This window comes from Mustela nigripes, chromosome 16 (assembly GCF_022355385.1).
Source record: "Mustela nigripes isolate SB6536 chromosome 16, MUSNIG.SB6536, whole genome shotgun sequence".
In the NCBI taxonomy this organism is placed as follows: Eukaryota; Metazoa; Chordata; class Mammalia; order Carnivora; family Mustelidae; genus Mustela; species Mustela nigripes.
In genome coordinates, this window is record NC_081572.1 from 22495974 (window position 1) to 22514719 (window position 18746).

General features: G+C 58.1%; 2 protein-coding genes across 6 annotated transcripts; one reads left to right on the forward strand and one right to left on the reverse strand.

The window, feature by feature from the left end:
• The first annotated feature begins 1762 nt into the window (after positions 1-1762).
• Positions 1763-13490, forward strand: PCGF2 (polycomb group ring finger 2). The gene is made up of 10 exons (XM_059380298.1): positions 1763-1901; positions 8234-8383; positions 8912-9008; positions 9300-9355; positions 9440-9490; positions 9709-9817; positions 9962-10016; positions 10113-10208; positions 11216-11296; positions 11813-13490. The coding sequence occupies exons 2-10, from the start codon at positions 8272-8274 to the stop codon at positions 12188-12190; spliced, it is 1035 nt and encodes a 344-aa protein (XP_059236281.1). The 5' UTR covers positions 1763-1901; positions 8234-8271; the 3' UTR covers positions 12191-13490.
• Positions 13491-13718: 228 nt separating this feature from the next.
• On the reverse strand, positions 13719-16968 carry CISD3 (CDGSH iron sulfur domain 3). Of its 5 annotated transcripts, none has more exons than XM_059380964.1 (6): positions 16869-16968; positions 16250-16285; positions 15583-15702; positions 15204-15229; positions 14674-14764; positions 13719-14109 (listed from the first exon to the last, which is right to left on the reverse strand). In XM_059380964.1, exons 1-6 carry the CDS (start codon positions 16938-16940, stop codon positions 13930-13932), a joined length of 525 nt encoding a protein of 174 aa, XP_059236947.1. In that variant the 5' UTR covers positions 16941-16968; the 3' UTR covers positions 13719-13929. The 5 variants fall into 5 exon arrangements, 4 of the variants coding, with proteins under 4 accessions (XP_059236947.1, XP_059236949.1, XP_059236948.1 ...); XM_059380966.1 differs by lacking the exon at positions 16869-16968 and adding an exon at positions 16610-16822; XM_059380965.1 differs by lacking the exon at positions 16869-16968 and adding an exon at positions 16610-16737 and having other exon boundaries at positions 16250-16306.
• Positions 16969-18746: the final 1778 nt, after the last annotated feature.

Consider the following 18746-nt stretch of genomic DNA (forward strand, 5'->3'; position numbering starts at 1 on the left):
GGATGCACAAGTCTTCCCTGGAAGAGTTCGGGATGCTGGCAACAGGTTTGCCCTAGGGACAGTTGGTGTGTCCACCCCAAGAGCCCTCTTTCCGGGGGGGGGGGGGGGCAAAATCCTAGTCTTCGCGTGCAAAGACAGAGGTGTAGGTAACCAGTTTCCACCCCGACCTTCTCCCGCGCGTTCTCAGACACACCCACCCCCGGAGGGTATCTCTCCCGCCCATCCTCTTCCTCCCTGCCCCCATTCGCCCGGTGTGGGCTGAAGGCTGCAGCTGGGGTCACTTGGCGGCCAGTGTCCTCAGGTCTCCTGGTCGCTGGCCAAAGGGTGAAAGCATTCAGTCTGGGGGGCCCAGCTTCGGGTCTGCCTGAGCTGCGAGTGCGGAGGGAAGAGGAAGAGGCAGGCACTCCGAAGCTTGCAGATTTGTCTCCTAATTTCCTCTCGAGCCACCCACCGTCAGTGCGCTTAATGGCCCGTCTGGCCGGATAATCGAGCTCTCTGGAGGGACAGAGCCAGTGACCATCTCTAATAAATCTTAAATAACGAATAAGCGAATCGACCGTCCTAATGAGGCAGGGCCCGGTCGTCGCCGTAACGTAGTATCGATTGGCTCCCCCGGCGCCAGCCTCGGCCGCTCCTCCCCGCCTTCCCAAGCCTCCCTCCCCGTTTTCCCCTCCCGGCGGGAGCCACTAGGGACGGGAGCCCGAGCGCTGGGAGGAGTCGCGAGCGACTGTCGGAGGCGGACTGGCACCAGCCGCCTCTGCGCTCGCCCGGCTCCTCCCGCCGCCGGGGCGAGGGAGGCGCACCAACCGCGCAGAGCTCCCGGCGCACCGGCGCGGCCGAGAAAAATGCGGGAACCAGCGCAAGGCAGGAGGAAAAGCGCGGGCCCACTTCCGAGCCCTGGCGCCTGATTTACTAGTCCAGCAGGACCTCTCGCATTCGACTGGGTTATTGTGTCCCGGACCCGGAACCTGAGTCCCCGTCTTCAGCTTGTCCCCCGGCCCGGGTTGCATTGCATTCTTCTCTGCGCGAGCACGCGAGGGGCGCCAGCCTCCACCCCAGCAAACCGACATCCTCCCACGCCTCCCGGAGGCGTGGGACCTCTCGCCTCTACCGACTGGGTCCCAGGGGACTGCCTTTTAGAGCCGGTGATCTGGCCGCTGAGCGGGGCCGAGGGGAGTGGGGAGGACACGATTTCTCCCACGGTTGCAGTTATTAATTTTAAGGGAGTGTCATTTAGAGTGAATGAAAATACCCTGAACGCGTGGCCGGAGGCGTCGTGTCCCCCACCCAAGCCCATCGTCGTTCGGTCCAGGCCGCGGCGGGTAGGACTGCAGAACGAACCACATTTCAGCCTAGTCCTCATTTCACCATTTTCCAGACGCCCCAGCTTAGGGGCGGGGATCGCAGGGTCAGGGGGTGGGGGGCGCGCACATTTTTTTTGTGGGGCGGTAGGGTTCATTGCGGAGGTTAACCGAGAAGAGGATACATCTTCCAGGGTCAGGGGCTGTTTGGGAAGAGTGAGGTCGCGTCCCAGTTTAGGGGGCCCGGCACCCGGTGTGGGGGTAGCCGAGTTAGCCTCTCCCCCCTCCTCCTCTTCCCCGCTCCGCAAACACCCTGAAGGAATGAGGTCACGTGGGTGAGTAGTGGGCGGGACCTACTCTTGTCTGGAGGAAAAAAGCCATTTTGTACCCCCCCAGCCCCGGTCCCTCCCCTCCCCCCGTCGTCCCCTCCCCTCCCCTCTCTCCCTCCCACCCCAAGCCGCTTTCACAAACTCCTTTCTTACCGTAGGTTTCTCCCCTCCCGCCGCCGGAGCGAGCGACACGGCTGCGGCCCCCCTCCCCTCCCTTCCCTCCCTCCCTCCCATCCCCCCCTCCCCGAGACCCACCGGACCCCGAACCCAGGTAAGTGGAGGCAGACTCCCTGTCCTTTCCCTCTCCTACCCCGCCACCAGAATGGGGTGGGGGGGCCGGTCCATCCCTCTTTACACACCCCTGTGGGAGGGGGAGACTCTGAGCCGGGCCTGCAGCTCGCGTCCCCGCCCCACCCCGCCAACCCCTGTCCTAGCTCGCCCCGTCCGCCTTTTCTTTCTCCCTTTTCTCTCCCCTTTTCCCTTTCCTCCCTTCCAAGATGGCCGAAACGGATTCCCCCTTTTAGAGATTTGGCGTCTCCCTCGACCACCACCTCTTTGTGCTGCAGCCCCCTCGCAGACCTGCTCCCGAGGTAGCGAGGGGGAGGGTCCGAGGCAGCCACGGGGGCTGTGGGCTGCGCGCTGGGCCGTATCTCTGCCCCCTTCGTCCACCCCACGGGCCAGAGCGGCCCCTGGACCTGCCCCACTACCCCCTTCGGTTTGGGGAGGGGTCGCTCTCCGCTTCTTCCGTGGGCTCCGGGGCGTCGTGGACGCGCAGGGACTTGAGGCCGGGAGCAAGGCGGCGTGCCTTTCTGATTGCTCCGGGGCCGGGGGAGGGCGCTCCTCCTCGCCCGGGTCCCGGGCCTCCCGGGCACCTCCCCCCAGCGGGTCCCCCCCGCCCCGGCCCAGGACCGGGCGCCCCGCCCCCTCCCCGAACCACCTCGGCAGAGCCTCTTTCTCTGGAACACCCCTCCTTGGGCCCCGCCGAAAGTTTGACTCTAGGGAAGGTAGGAGCGGCCACCGGGTAACTGGGGTCCCTGATCCTTTGACCCAGGTTCCGGGGGAAGCCCGGGAGGAGGGAGTAGAATGGAGATTGTCGGGGCTGGGGGGGAGAGTTATCGCGATATTTTCCATCGCCGGCAGAGGCCGGAGGGGTCTGACCGATTGGCCCCTTCTTCTGCTGGATAGCCGGGCCGCCCCCTCGGTGCCTGGCTCTCCTGTCTCTGGCTCTGAGAGGGTCGGACCTCTCGTCCGGCAGACACCCCTGCCGCTCCAGTCACCACAGTGGGCCCAGGCATGCGTCTCCCCCTCCCCCACTGCCCCCATCTGCCCAGAGTTGCCCCGGATGGCTTGAGGTGGGGAAGGAAGAGGCCTGGGGGTGGTGAATTTGCCTGTAAATATTGTGGAAGTGTTACTCCGCGCTTCTCCTTGGTCTTTGTCTCTTAGAGTAACCCCTCTCCCCGTATATACACATGCCTCAGTCTCTCCTGGGCTCCCTGCCGCTTGGGGAGGGGAAGAAGGGGGTTGGTCTCCGGGTTGTCTCCTGCTCTGTTCTGATGCCTCCTTCTCTGGGCCTCTTGCAGTTTGTATCTGTTCCTGAAACTCTAATTTCTCTTCCTCCCGTCTCCACTCTGTTCCAAGGTGTTAGTACTTGGAGAAGGAGCATAAAGCCAGTTCTGTTGCAGCTTTTGGGTAGGGGGGTTTTCCCAGGGGTTCCTTGTTTGGGAGTTGGGGGTTGAGGTCTTTCAGTTGTCTTTGGAAGGAGGCCAGAAACAGACCCCAGGTGACCCCTGGGACCCAGGATCAAGACCCTGTGTAACTATTCTCTTTTCTGGTGTCTGGGTCAAGGGTGGGGTTCAAGTTGAAGTCTTTGGGGGGTGGGCAGGAAGGGGGGCGGTGCTCTCTGCTGCCCCTGGCCTTGCCAGAGAGATCTTGGTTGATGGAGCTGTTGCCATGGGAATGGAGAGAGCCTGAGCAGGAAGAGGCTACATCTTCCGTTCAGGGCAGATGCCCAACCTGCGCCTTCAGCCTCTGGCCCCCAGAGTGGAGGTTGGAGCTGCACTGCCTTTGTTGCTGGAGGACTTATGTTATCATTTACCCTGGGTGGACTAGGGATGCACAGAAGGTTAGTGTGGATTTGCAGCTCTGGTTTCAGGCAGGCATGTCAGACTGTGTGGTTCTGGGGTGGGTGGGGATGGCTTGTGCATCTGGCCAGTGTGGGCCTGGCTCTGGTCTGGCTGTGTGTGTGTGAGCCTGGTGTGTATATGGGTGTGTGTGTGTCTGTCCAAGTGTCTGTCTGGCCTTGTGTGTTGTGTGAGAGATGGAGGGGGTGTGTCTGGCTTTGTGTGCATCTGTGTGTATTCGGCAGTGTGTAGCTCTGTGTGTATATTTTGGGGTTTTGTCTTTGTTTGGTCTTAGGAAGCTGAGCGGGGAAAGACAGAGAGGGGACAATAAGCCCAGTTTCAGGAGACTAGAGGATGTGTCGATGCTGCTGGCAGGAGGGGCAGGTCCCAGGTTCAAGGATCAGGGAACACGGAGAAGTTGACATTGTCCCTGGGCAGACCCCTCTACTCCCCCTTCCACACACAAATGCGCGTTGCTCATGCAGTTGGATACATGCAGCTAGGAGAGGAATGGACCCAGTATATTCCACAGAGCCTCAGTTTTCCTACCTGATTAGTTTCTGCCTCTCTCTCTACTTCAAAGTGAGAAAGTGTGCTGAAGGTCATGTTTGGGCCAGACTCTGACCACTCCCAGAAGGCTCACTGAGTGGTCTTCTAGGGTACCCTGGAGTCCTTCTGCCTTCTACCTGCCTGGATAGAGTTGGGCCAGGCTTACTAATTTCTTAAGTGAGTGGGAAGTCTGGCCTGGGGGGCAGTGTGTAGAGTACTGGAATGGGAGAAAGGCAGTTTCTGCCACTGTGTTACTGGGTGACCTTAGCCAAGTCACTTCTTTCTGAATTTCTTCATCTGGAAAGTGAAAAGACTGGACAAGATGCATGCTTGCTTTTTGTTCTTTCTTGCTTTGTTCAGATTTTTTTTTATTTATATGAGTGAGAGACAGAGCAAGTAGGGAAAGGGGCAGAGGGAGAGAGACAAGCATGCTTGTCCCTGCTGAGCAGGGAGCTCTATGCGGGTTTGAGCCCAGGAACCTGAGATTGTGATCTGAGCCAAAGGCAGATGCTTAAGTCATGAAGTCAACTGAGCTACCCAGGTACCCTCCTTTTTCTTTTTCTTTTTTTTGTTAAATTTATGTATTTATTATTTTAGAGAGAGCAGGGATGAGGGTAGGGGGAGGAGCAGAGGGAAAGGAAGGGAGAATCTCAAGCAGACTCCAAGCTGAGCATGGAGCCCAATGTGGGTCTCGATCTCACTACCCCAAGATTATGTCCTGAGCTGAAATCAAGATTTGGACGACTAACCCACTGAGCCACCCAGGCACCCCAGATAAGGGGCTTTCTAAGAACCCTTCTACTTCAGTTCTAGGTGTCCAGAGGTGACCCTGAGTGACTTTTCCCAAGACCTGGTGATTTTCTAATGGGGGAGTAGGGCTAATTTCATGTGGAGGGAAGCAGAGCAGAGAACCCTGCCTTAGAGCATCTGAAGGAGCAAAGACCTCTGGGTTATCAGAGACAGACTATTTCTGCAGAGGAAAATGAAAAAAAAAAAAAAAAAAAAACAACTGACAGTGGGAGAGGCCTAAATTGTGGGGAACTTCCAGAAAAAGACTAGCTAGAACAGAGAGATGGGTGGTGGTTTCTAATTAGTAGGGGCTTTGAGGCAGGGCAAAGAAAAATGCCAGGCTTGACAGGCCAGCAGGAGCTGGGATGGGTGCTGACCCAAGGTCCCTTGCTGCCACTGTCGCCGAGACCTGGAAGCCTGGACACCAGAAACACGGGCTGCCCAGCAATCATGCTCTTGCCAAGATAGTGGTTTGGGGACAAAAGGTGTTAAAGGACTTGGCTGCCAGCAGTGCTCAGGTCCCTGTGGTGATATCCTTGGGAGTGACCCGGTAAACCCCCCCAGAGCTCCACGGAAGTCACTTCAGAATGGCCCATGTCCTCTTCGAGGATTTTGTCTCTTTCTCCCTGGCTGTTTCCCATCTCCCAACCTCTTCCCTAAAGTGATGACAGCTGGAGGTCCAGCCTTCTCCCCTCTTCGAGGTCTTTCCCACAATACACCTGGCCAGTTGCAGCTGGGGAGGACCTGGGTGTCAGGTGTAGGGCCCTGAGGCCTGGGGTGGGGGGTGCGCAGTGGGGGAACTGAGCTCCTGTTTACCCTTCTTCTTGGCACCTGCTGGCAGGGCCCTGCAGGTAACCATGGCAATCAGGTAAAGAACCAATCAGGGCTTCTCCCCACCCCCAGCCTCAGAGGTAGCAGTCTGAGGCCCCTGGGGATAGGGTGTGGGGAGAGGGAGCACAGCCAGGGTGCCTGTTCCTGTACCAGAGGAGGAGGAAAATTTCACTCCCTAAGCACCACAGCTCCTTCCATTACCCCTGCATCTAGAAAGGAGCCCAAGGGATAATGTTGGTCTGAGTTCTCCCACTTGCTAAGGGAAGTGAGAGGGTAAAGGTCACGGCCACTTGCCTGGGAACTACTGTGTGTGGAGGCCACAGTCTGCCTGGTGGGAGCTGGATAGGAGTTCTTCAGAGGAAGTGTCTTGTTTTGAAAATGCACCCAGTGTGTGAATGAGGTGACGGAGGCAGGGGAAGCACCTGTGTGTGTGTGTGTGTGTGTGTGTGTGTGTGTGTGTAGGTACTTGTGCGCACATGTGAGAGGGAGAGATGGGGGTGTGAGATGCACCAGTGGCAGTGTGGACACCCAGCGTCAACCAAAATGTTGGCTGTGTGTGAGCACGTAGATTCCGTGGAACCTAGACACGCATGGGAAGCCAGTAGCACACAGGACCTTTGTGCGCCCAGATGTCACGGCCACAGCCGATGGATATTGCACACACGCTGCTACACACTTGAAGTTTGCTCTCTCTTCTGGATGCTTGTAATAATATTTGGGCATCTTGCCAAGGACGGGGTTACTATGGAAACAACCAAACAGTGGAGTAGCCAGCAAGCCTGCAGGATTGTGAAGGGGGAACCCTTGCGCGGGGGGCAGGGGCCACCCTCCATGGAACAGGCACCGCTTTCCTTCCTTAGGGCAGGTCTCCACTTCCTGGCCGCAGTGTCTGCCCTGGCTCTGTGGGCTCGCTCATTTCCTTCTGTCCGCCCTGCAGACTTGCTGTCTCTCCCACGTGTGGCCTTTGTGTCTCTCCATCTCTTTCGGTCTCTGGCCAGACTCTGTTGGCTGTTTGGGTCCTGGCCAAACTCATCCTGGGGTCTCTATAGAAACTGTTGATCCTGGCTGTGAATTTCTGGTCCTAGAAAACCCAGTGTGGTGGCTTTAGAAATCTTTCTGGAAAGGAGAGAAGGGTGTGTGTTGTGAAGGAGTCCTTGGGGCTTGGCCACCCTCCCGAGCCCCACCTCTTGGGCTTTTCCTCTGGGAAAGAGGGGCTGGTGGGGGGGGGCTTCCTTTCTAGGTGCAGGTTAGATTTCTATACCAAGAACTTAAGCATGTCACCCAGTTCCGAGTTGGGCCTTAAATGACCTCCCCGGACCCTGCCAAGGCCTGGCTGCGTGCTCAGGGCTGCCATGGAGAGAGCTTTCTGCCCAGTCTTGGCAGGCATCTCAGAGCCTGAGGTTTGAGAACCTGGGGTCTGTCACTGGACAGCCTGTGGACAGGCTGCAGCCCATGGAGACGGTGCCGGTGCCCATGTGGGTCCCTGCGTGTGTGTGGGACGGAGGTCCTGGAATGTGTGTCGGATCCGGGGGACATGTGCAGGGGGCTGTCAGGCTGGGAAAGGTGGTAGTCCTTTTAGCCCAGGCTCTTGGCCATGACCTGCCGGGGCCGGACTCTGGGGTCCAGCTGGGGCTGTGTGTTCCCCACTGCGGGCATGGCAAGACCATCCTCGGTACTTCCTGCCTGAGCACCAGGCCTAGAACCTGCACGGCCAGCGTGCGGTGGATTCCCCGGGGAGCTGCTCCGGGGCCAGCCTGGATGCCAAGCTAGGAGGACAGGCACTGGGGTGCTCCCTCTAAACTTAAGGGCAGCCCGTGCCTGCCATGTTTCCAGGGCTGCTTTCCTGTGGGGAGAGTGATGAGCTGGCAGGGGGTGGGCTGGAGTAGAGGCGACAGGCCGACAGGCCGGGGCTGGCATCTGGGTAGAGGGGAACCTGATTTCCTCAGCTCCGTGCACTCGCTTGGGAGAATATGGACGGGGACCAGAGATGTTTTTAAAAACCATTCTCTCTCACTTTCACGCTCCCTATATTTTCTGGAGACTTGGTCTAACTTTAGTCTTTGCTCCTGCCCTTGAGATGGAGGAGCCTGACCTTGTTGTTCAAGGTCGCCTAACTCTCCACAGCCCCCCTCTCCCTCCGCTCCCAGGGAGCTCCCAGTGAACACTCTGGGGCCAGGAGGAGTCAGCCCCCATGCGTGTCACCAGGCAGACAGAGCAAGCGCCTCGGGCTCAGGGACAGATGTCGGTGGCGTGGGGGGAATGTAGGAGGCGCTGTTGGGTCTCTGGGTTTCTGATTCTATTCTCCTTTCTCAAGGTGACGCCCCCCAGGCCCCCGCCCCCCGCCCCGTCATCATGCATCGGGCCACACGGATCAAAATCACGGAGCTGAACCCTCACCTCATGTGTGCCCTCTGCGGGGGGTATTTCATCGATGCCACCACCATCGTGGAGTGCCTGCATTCCTGTAAGTGGTGGGGGCACAGCCCCAAAGAGCCCCTTTGTTCGCTGACAGCGGTCCAAGGTCGCAGAAAGACTCCCTGGGGTGGGGAGACTTGGAGGGTGCAGCCTAAAGGTCCATTTCCGTTTTCACCTGTGGGCTCAGGGGTCCCCTGGAGCCCCTGGCCACCCCAGAAGGTGCAGTGCCCCTGACGTGCACTCTGGACTTGGTGGCGAGGGGGGTCAAGGGCCCTGGGAGGTGTCCTGCATGCTGGCTCTGTGCTGTGCTCCCTCAGATTCGGGACTCCCTTTCTGCTGGGTGCAGGACACCAGCCTGACACAGACATGCACATGCTCCCCCGGGGATGGAGACGGGGCGGTTGCTGTCTGTGCAAAGCAGGACCACGCTGAGCCTCAGAAGGGGCTGAGCAGTGGGGACAAGGTGGAGAGGAGGGGCGACTTGAATGTGAGCAGAGGCCATTGGGGTGCGGGGAGCTGGTTCTGGATTACTAAGGGGGCTCTGACTCTGCTTTCTCTCTCTGCACCACCCCCCAAGTCTGCAAAACCTGCATCGTGCGCTACCTGGAGACCAACAAGTACTGTCCCATGTGCGATGTGCAGGTCCATAAAACCAGGCCGCTGCTGAGCATCAGGTGGGCCGGGCACTGTCCCTCCTGCCACACTGGTCCTCTGTCCCTCGGCCCTCCTTGCATCCCGTAGCCATGGTGGCAGGTTGAGGAGAAGCACAGGGTGTCAGCCAAGGCCCTTCCCCTCCCTCTGTCTTGTCTAGGCTGAGAAATACCAGAAGGGTAAAGACCACGCCCATGGGGACCCCGATACCTGAGCCCTGCATCAAGGAAGGGAGGCGGTAGGAGGGGTTCCTGGCTGGGGAGATTAGGGTGAAGTGGTCGTGGATAGGACTTTATATGTGTTTTTTTTTCCAGATCTGACAAAACCCTTCAAGACATCGTCTATAAACTGGTCCCTGGGCTTTTTAAAGGTATCCATGCAGCCTTTTTCCTGCTCCCTGCGCCCCCCACTCCCCTGCCTGGCGCTCCGTCCTCACACTTCCTCCCTCTTCCAGATGAGATGAAACGGCGGCGGGATTTCTATGCAGCATATCCCCTGACTGAAGGTGAGTGTGTTCACTTGTCCGTTCACGGGAGTACACGGGGCCGCCACAGGCACGCGGGCTGGGTGCACTGGGCTTTTTGTCCTGTATGTCCCAGCTCTCGGCCGCCCCAGCCCACGGGTAGGCTGGGATCACCCCACTGAGCTCCGAGATCCTGGGGTCCTTGCTGGGCCTCCTTTCCCGGTCCTAGGCCAACCCCTCAGAGCCCTCTCCTTCCACAGTCCCCAACGGTTCCAATGAGGACCGCGGTGAGGTCCTGGAGCAGGAGAAGGGGGCTCTGAGTGACAATGAGATTGTCAGCCTCTCCATCGAGTTCTACGAAGGTGTCAGGCAAGTCAGACCCACGCCTGGTCTTTTGGGGGTCCTAGGTTGGGTCGCCCCTTCTCTCCCACCCTGGCCCCCTTCTGGATGTGTGTGCTAGGGGATCCTGCCTGTTTCAGGGTCTCCCTAGCGTCATTCTTCATTCTCCCCCAGGGACCGGGAGGAGAAGAAGGGTCCTCTGGAGAATGGGGATGGGGACAAGGAGAAGGTGAGTGCTGGGGACCTGCTTAGGAGTGGGCTGTGGGCTGGGAGAGAGTGAGTGCCTGGTATGGACCCCAGCCCTTGGGTGCCTCTCCTCCGGCAGACGGGGGTGCGATTCCTGCAATGCCCAGCGGCCATGACTGTCATGCATCTCGCCAAGTTTCTTCGCAACAAGATGGATGTGCCCAGCAAGTACAAGGTGAGTCCCCAGGACCTTTCAGAAACTCAGTGGCCGTGTGTGGCCGTGTCTGACAGTCTGGGCATCCCAGCCGTTTCTCTGAGCCGGCTGGGTGTCGTCAAGGGCCTGCGTGGTTGTGTGACTGAGTTCGAGTAGAAGAGGAGTCGAAACCAAGATTAGGGTGGGGCCATCTTCCTCGTTGAAGCCCGTGTGCAGAGGCGTATGGGACCAAGATGGGGGGTGCGTGCGCGCACGTGTGCACACTGCGTGCTTACACGCTCAGAACTGTGGCAGAGGTATGTGTGCAAAAATACGGGCTCTTACCTGGGGCGAGCTGGCTGAAAGAGGCCAGTCTGAGATTCTAACGGTGCTCTCAGACGTTGCTTCTCAAATTGGAATTTGTCAGTGATTCTCTAAAGATCTTATTCAAGTGTAGATTCTGATCGGTAGGTTCTGCAGGTCTAGCCAGCTCCCTAGTGCTGCCAGTACTACTGGTCTGTGAACCACACTTCGGGGGTCAAGGCCCTAGGACAGTAGATCCCAAACTTTGCCTCAGATCAGAATCACACAGGGAGCTTTAAAACCCAACTTATGTCCTGCCGTTTTTGAATCAGAATCTCTGGTGAGATCCAAGCATTGGTATTTCTTTTAAAACTGCCTGAGTGAGAGCCAGTGCTCGGCGAGATCTCTCTCACTGGGGCTTTTTTTTTTTGCGCCCATGATCTCTGGAGGACCTGCTGGAGATGTAAGGGGCCTCAGACAGCTGTGTGGCTGGACTGTTGGCCAGGGCTGTTAATGACCTGGGTGCTTTCTCTGGATCCTTTCCCGTCTGGTGGGCAGGAGTTCTGTTGGGACAAGTCCGGGAAGGAAGCCAAACCCACCATGAAACCCCAGGGAAATAAGGGAACACCTGCTAGTCCCTCCTTCCCAGTGTCCTACCTCCCACCCCTAGCTTTGAGCCTCATTGCCAAATGGGTGGAGCCTTGAACCTGACCGGGGTTCATGGTGTCCTCTGTCTCCTCGTCCAGGTAGAGGTTCTCTACGAGGATGAACCACTGAAGGAATACTACACCCTCATGGATATTGCCTACATCTATCCATGGCGGCGGGTGAGCTGAGCGGGTCGGGGCTGGGTGGGTACAGGGCGGGAGGGGAGCTGTGTGGGGTCTGGTGTCTTGTCCATCTGTAGGGGCCGCACAGTGACCAGTAATCCTCATTTGGGCCTCTTCCCGTGAGCTGGGCGTGTCCGGGATGGCCTGCCACAGCCAACCAGCCTCCAGGCCATATTTCGTGATGACCTACCACTCTCTGAAAAAGAGGGTCGTTTGGCAGATTACGTGCCCTAATTTGGGTCAGGAAGGAGGGTCGGGTCGCTGTGGAGGGGGAAATGTCACCCCTCAATTTTTCGGCTTCCCTCTCTCCTGTCCAGCCTCTGGCCTTACGCATTTTTTCTGTGTCTGTGGGTCTCTGGGCTGCTGTACCTCTGGCCTCACTCGTTCAGTCTGTCCCCTTCTCTCCAAGGCCTGGACCCCTTTCTTCCTATCTGGGCAGGGTGAGGGGTGGTTAGCCCTTTTCTCCTGACACCCTCCCCTTCCCCTGCCTCTCTCTGCCCCCTCTCCCTGCAGAACGGCCCTCTCCCCCTCAAGTATCGGGTCCAGCCGGCCTGCAAGCGGCTCACCTTGCCTACAGCGCCCACCCCCTCGGAGGGCACCAATACCAGCGGGGCATCTGAGTGTGAGTCAGTCAGCGACAAGGCTCCCAGCCCTGCCACCCTGCCGGCCACCTCCTCCTCCCTGCCCAGCCCAGCCACCCCCTGCCATGGCTCTCCCAGCTCCCACGGGCCCCCGGCCACCCACCCTACCTCCCCCACACCCCCTGCGTCAGCCAGTGGGGCCACCACAGCTGCCAACGGGGGGACCTCGAACTGCCTGCAGACACCATCTTCCACCAGCAGGGGGCGCAAGATGACTGTCAACGGAGCTCCTGTGCCCCCCTTAACTTGAGGAAAGGGACCCTCTCCCTCCTTTTCCAGCCATGCCTCTCCACCCCTCCACTTTTTCTGGGCCCCTTTTCCACCTCTTCTACTTTCCCCAGCTCCTCCCGCCTTAGGGGTGGGGGGCAGGTTTTATAAATAAATCTATATATATATGTACATAGGAAAAGCCAAATATACATACTTATTTTCTATGGGCCAGCCAGATTAATTTAAATGCCACAGGAAACAAACTTTATGTGTGTGTGTATGTGTGTGGGGGGGTGGAGTGTTCATTTTTTTAGGGGGTCTTGTGTAATTTGCCCTGCTCTCATTTTGGGGGTGCCTGGAGGTGGACTCAAGGGGCAGTCAAGCTCTGCTCCATCCTCCTTTCGTTTCCCAAGGCAGGTGGGGTGTTCCGGGAGCCCTACTGGCCCCCAAAGTTTTAGGCACAACTCCAGCTGGCTGTGTATGGGGTCTAGCCTCTCTCCCCCCATCTTGGCTGCTGTCCTGCCCCTGCCAGTGCCCCCCACCCCCACTGTTGAATGTCCAGAGAATCGCTAAGACAGTGCCTTTTACAAATACAGTTTATCCCCTGGTTCTGAGGAGCGAGTCATGGTAGAGATGTCATCTCCATTATCTCCTCCTCTTGCAGTGGAAACTTTGTGCAAAGAGTAGATAGTTCTGCCCCCCCCCCCCCCCCCCAACGTGCGTGTGGCCTTTGCATCATTTATCTTGTGGAAGAGAAGCTTTGGGCCACGGGAGGCCTCAGCTCTTGAAACCCCACTGTGGCTCCCACTGTGGCTTTAGCCAGGTGAATGCTTGGCCCGGTTCTGCCCCTGTCTGCACCCCGGAGCCCCCGACCGGCCACGCTGGTTTATGTCCAAGTCCCACCTAGGAGCCTGGAGTGCAGTGGAGCATCTCCCACAAGCACAGACCCCAGATCGTGCCGAACGCTGGCAGCCCTCCAGTCCCCTCCCCGCCCCCAGCTGAGGCCGAGTCAGGACGCAGCCATGGAGGCAGCGAAAAGCACAAGAAGATGGAGACCTGTAAGCTCTGACCTTGGCTCCGAGAGGTCCGTGGACTGTCCCCTGCGAAGGGCGGACCCCAGCAGATCCCTGGCCACCTGTTTTTCCTCCAATGTACATAGATCCGATCGGGGAGGAGGCAAGACTCCCTTGCAACCTAGGTGTTCGGGGTCAGGACCCCCCCTCCCCATCAGGTTTGTCTGTGTTTGCACCTTGTCCTGTGTCTGAGGTGCTGTGACTGTACCCTCCTCCCGCCCTGGGACATTTGTATCTCCCGGCTTTGTAATAAATGCTGCATACTCTCCAGAAGCTGTAATTCTTTGAGGGATGGGGGACAGGGAGTGGGAGGGCGCAGCCTTCAGCCTCCACCTCATGTCTCTGGTCTTTGAGCTCGACCTGCCTCAAGAAGCCCCATACGGAATGAATGTGAACTGCCCCCTCACTGCGGCCAGTCGGATGTCTCACCCCAGGTTAGGGCCCCAAGCAGGGGTAGACCGTGTGCCCCCCACCAGTGACCACAAGAGCACTGTGCCGGGCGGGTAAAGAGTTTAATGCCACTTTCACCAGCAGGTAATAAGCCAGGGGTGGGGTCCCCAGCTGCCTGAGAGACCTCAGGTCTTGGGAGCAAGCCCTTCACAACCAGCAGATGGGACTGGGGTCCCTGGGTGGTCCCTTTTTGGCCTCAGCACTCCGTTTCCTTCCCCACAAAAGGGGTGCCCACCAGAGGCCTGGGGCTGGTCCCTCAGAGTGGGGAACCCACTTCTGCCTTCTGCACCCGCTCACTCCGGTGGGTGCCATCACAGTACGGGGCCTTCTGGGTAGCCTTACAGGTGCAGAGGGCCACTGCGCGGGTCTCCTGGGCCTTGAACTTGAGTGGGGATAGACCAGTGCGTTGGAAGAAGTGAGAGCCGTCACAGAAGGGCTGGTGAGGGAAAGAGATGTTAGAGACCCAGCCCCACCTGCTGGGGTGGGGCAGGTCTGGAAGGAAGGCCACTGGGTCTAGGGACTGGGCTCCCAAGTGAGACTGCCTGGGTCCCTAGTTGACCACTCTCATCTGTGAGAGTGTGTGAGAATGAGAGGAATTTATGAAATAAATTGTGGTTCTTACACACTTTGCCCGCAGATAGTGTTCAGTAAGTAGGAGTCCTTACAATATTTGTCCCTGGGGACCCCAGAAGACCGGGATAAAATTTTCAAGGTGAAGTGGGACTTTTGGTATCAGCTGTGTTTACACTGATAGTTTTTGTTTTTGTTTTTGTCCTTAATGTCTCTGAGTCTCTACTGGCTCATGCAATTCATTTCCTTCCACATACTCTCAGGGTAAAAACTTCTCTGCGTGGGAGAGAACCTACATGCCTCACAGTGCTTTGCGAATTGGGGTATCAATTTTGTTTGGCTCCGGGGAAACAAGTGGGCTTGTTACAGGGAGTGGATATTGCAGGGAGGAAGGGTGAATCAGTGCTGGAGAACATTCCCCCATCCTTACTGGAAGCTGTTCCAGCAGAGACTGGATCATGGAAACTGAGGCCTGCCTTGACTTGCTAGTTAGCGGCAGAGCTGGAGTGGAGGCCTCTTGCCTTTGAGGTCAGGGTAGGGGGGAGGAGAGATGAGAGAAGTCGACAAATAAAACCCAGCAGCCTGCCCCAGAGGGCAAGAGGCAGGAAGGCAGAGTGCCAGCCCGAGCTAAGGCCGCAGGGTGGCTGGCATTCCCCGAGCGCCGCTCCACCCCCAGGACTGTTCCCAGCCAAGTCAGTGGCAAAGTAGGACTTGGGACCTGGGCTGTTGACACCACACTGCGCTGCTCAGAGGCACACAGTACAGCCCAGCTCAGGAAGGAAAGGGACCCTCGAGGCTGGGAATAAGGGTCAGGTAACGGCTGAAAGGAAGGCTCCTGGGGCAGAAGGGAGAGGGAGGAGGAAGCCCGCAGCCCAGAGAGGGAGGGTCTGCAAGAGACAGTGGCAAGGGGCACTTGGGAGCAGGAGAGCCTGCGGTCTCCCCAGTGTTGGGGTCCAAGACCTGGGAACTTCTTGCTCAGGTGCTTCCTGGAAAGAGGGAGAGAAGAGGGGAGAGAAACAATTTGGTCTCTTTGGGCTTCCAGCAGAGGGCTCCAAGGAGGGCGCACCTGAAGGGGCGCAGAACCCCGGGACTCCAGCGGCCTGGCTGTGAGACTGAGTTTGTCTCCCTGGCCTCATCTCAGAGGGTGGATGCTGAGAACAGGGAGCTCAGGGCTGTGGATGGCGCTGGCCTGAGTGTTCATTCACCCCCAGCCTTCCTTTGTAGTCCTTCAGGTACTTGTGGGAAAAGAGGAGGGTCTTGGCCAGGACCTCTCAGGAAAGACCTACTGTCCCAGCCAGGGGTGTCCCATGTCAACGAGAGGTGGGTAGGGGTCTCTCACCTGCTTCTTGCTGCGGCCACACACACACCATCTGTACGTTTTTCCAGCTACCAACTCTACCTTGATGGGCGTTTTCTGGGCCACCACGGACTTGGCTGGGGTCTTGGGGAACCATCCGGTCTGCGGCAAGGAAGACGAAGGGCTTGGGGTCAGCTCGTGCCCTGGAAGCACTTTCCTGCCTATGGCCTTGTTCCCAGGTTCCTAGTGGCCCTGGCCTATGGCAGGCATCCTCTGCAGGAGGCTGGTCTGATGCCACCCCACAAGGACATGTCCCCAGGACTCTGAGCTCTAGACAAGGGAAAAGATTTCAAGCCCACACAGGCACTCCGGTTTCTGGGCCCAGCGGCCTTCCTTTCACACCTGGACTCCCACTCCCGGGGCTAGAAAGGGGAGGGCCGGGATCCTGCCACCCTAAGTGGCACCCTAAGTCACCTGCACCTGGGGCTGTGTTTATCAGGCACTACTATTCCCAGCAGAGATGCCTGGCTCCCTGCCCTGTGCCCTCTGTTTACCCCCACCTTCCCTGAGCCACCAGGAAGGGGGCTACAGGCAGGGGCTTTCTGACGTTAGAGTCTGGGAAGTGGGGCTGACCCTTCTGGTTCATTCTGTGGTTTCTACCTTTGGCATCTCTGGGCCTGGCAGAGGGAAGTGGAAATGGGGTACTCACCAGCCAGGAGGAGATGTACCGGCTCTGGTTGAGCTTCTGAAAGGTATGCAGGCATGACTAGACGGTGGTTTGGAAGCAGAGGGGACAAAAAAAAAAAAAAAGTCAGTGGAAAGCTTTGGATTTCCAGAGGGAATCCCTCTGGAAGGGACGAGACGCCAGGGATTCAGGGGGGTGTAGGAGAAACAGGAGGGTAAGAAAAAGGGGTCACAAGATAGGAAATGGAGGTGCTGGGAGGCGCTGGCTGCACATAGCCGGCGCTCAGCGAGGGAGAGCGGCCAGGCGGCAGGCGAAGCGGGAGTTGGGGACGCTCAGCCGCGGTGGGCAGCGGGCACGGACACGCCGCGGGGTCGGGGTACTCACCAAGGCCGCAGGCCGCAAGGGCGCCCCCACGCTGCCGCCCATGCCGGTCCCCGCAGTTGCGCCGCGCCGGCTCCGCCCCGCGCCCGGGTCACCTCCCGCTCCCGCCCAACCGGCCGGCCCAACCCGCGGCCGCCCGGAAGACGCGGAGGGGCTCGGCGCGGGTGGGGGCGGGGACCTGCGCGGCCCGGGTCCTCTCCCTGCCACACCCGGCCGCCGCCGCCGCCGGCGGAAGCCCGACCAGGACACCCCCCACACACACACTGCAGCCGGCTCGGAGACCCTCCGGGGGATGGGTGCGGAGGGGGCCGTCCGGCGTCCGCTCCGGTACCATGGCCTCGGCGTTCCCGGCCCGCGCCTCCTGGTGTGGGCGGGGACCTCCCGGGAGCCCTCGGCTCAGGCAGAGGTTACCGGGGAGCGATGCGGCTCCAGCTCATCGCCCAGGGAGGTTGCTTTTTTAACGGCTTGCTGCCCGACCGGGCACCCACATCACCTCCTTGCGGGTGGGCACAGGTATATGAGTTTTCAACAGGAGGAACCTGGGTGCCTTGGGCTTACTGGTATGTGAACTACTATTCTAAGTGCTTAAGGAAATGTAACAGACCCCCTCCCCATTCCCTCCCAGGCTTCCACAGTTGGCACCCCACTCCCTTTCCCTTCAGTAAAGCCAGACAAAGCAGGGCACTTTGGATTTTTTTTTTTTTTTTTTTTTTTGTAAAACATTCTTTTATTAAAAGAACAAGTGCTGTTTACGAACTGCCCTTCGTACAAATAACATCCGTTATACAAAGATACAAGATCAGGGTTATGCACAATTCCAGGCTTGGAAGTGAAAGGAGGGGGGCATTGCCTTTTGGGCTGAGGATATAAAGGAGGTTCTAGAAAGAATGTAAAAGGAGCCCCTGGGTTTGCAAACTCCGGCTTCCCCTCCCTTCTCCCCTAAGGAAGGGTCTGCTACATTGAGACAGGCTGGGATGGATAGGGGGGAGACTGGGGCTGGGAGTCCGGGTTTGGGTCTCCAGTCCTGCCACCTGAGTCCCAAGTTGGGCTGAAGGAAGTGAACAGAGGGCAATGAAGGCACCCCTCAGTCCCCAACTTTTCAGTAGATCAAGTCAAAGCGGTCAGGGGCTAGACACACTTTGAATCTGGATTGACGTGACCAGAAGGAGCCAGGGAATTGCATCCCATTGCCTCCACATTCCCCACTGAAGTGACCTTAATCCCTCTGGGCATCTCTCCCCAAGAAAAAGAAATTAAGATAAGGGAGAATTGGGAGCAAGCTGCCTACTCCTAACTTTGGCCCACCACACCCCAAGGAAGATGCTGGACGTGGGCAAGGGGAGCCTGTGCCTTTGAAAAGCTTGTCTGCATTTCCAGTTCAGGGAAAGGGAAATGTGGAGGTTTCCCTTTCTCAGAGCTGGTCCCTGGCTCTGGCTCCCCTCACTTGCCGAGGTCCTTCCCTGGAGCGCTTCCCTAAAACTCACTAAAAGAATGGGTGGGGACCTCTCAGCCTCAAGGTTAGGGCAGCGGTAGACCCAGGAGCCTGAGGGGAAAGACACACAAACAAAAAGGAAAAACAAAAAAAAAAAAAAAAAAAGAAAAAAGAAAAAAAAAGCAATCTTTAAAGTGTCATTGTCTATGGAGAGGATCCATCAGCTCTGAGCTAAGACAATCAGTGCTACATAGATGCCCTCCCACCCCGGGGCCCAGCCCAGCACTCACACACACAGGGACAGACAGACAGCCACATGGAGGTGCCGCAGTGGGGGGCGAGAGAGCCCAGGACCAGGAGGCCAGGGTCCTGAGGGCTGGTCCTGGCTCTGCCCCGAGCCCCTGCCCCTCCTAGGCTTGGAGCTATCACCTGTGAAGCAAGCAACTGGCTCCAACCATCCCTAAAGATAGGTCCCTTCCAGCTCTGACACTCATGCACCAGTTGTGACCTTAAAGCTGGACAGGGGTTCTGCACACACAGCCCTCACACCTCCACGCTGAGTGTGATGACACACGAAGCTCCTCTCATGCATTTTCAGACTCCATTTCCGCCCTGTAAACCACATCCCTTCTCTCTGCTAGGCAGAGAGAGATCTACGAATCTGTGTCTCTTCCCACTCCTCATCCAAATTCATCCTGGAAAAAGGGA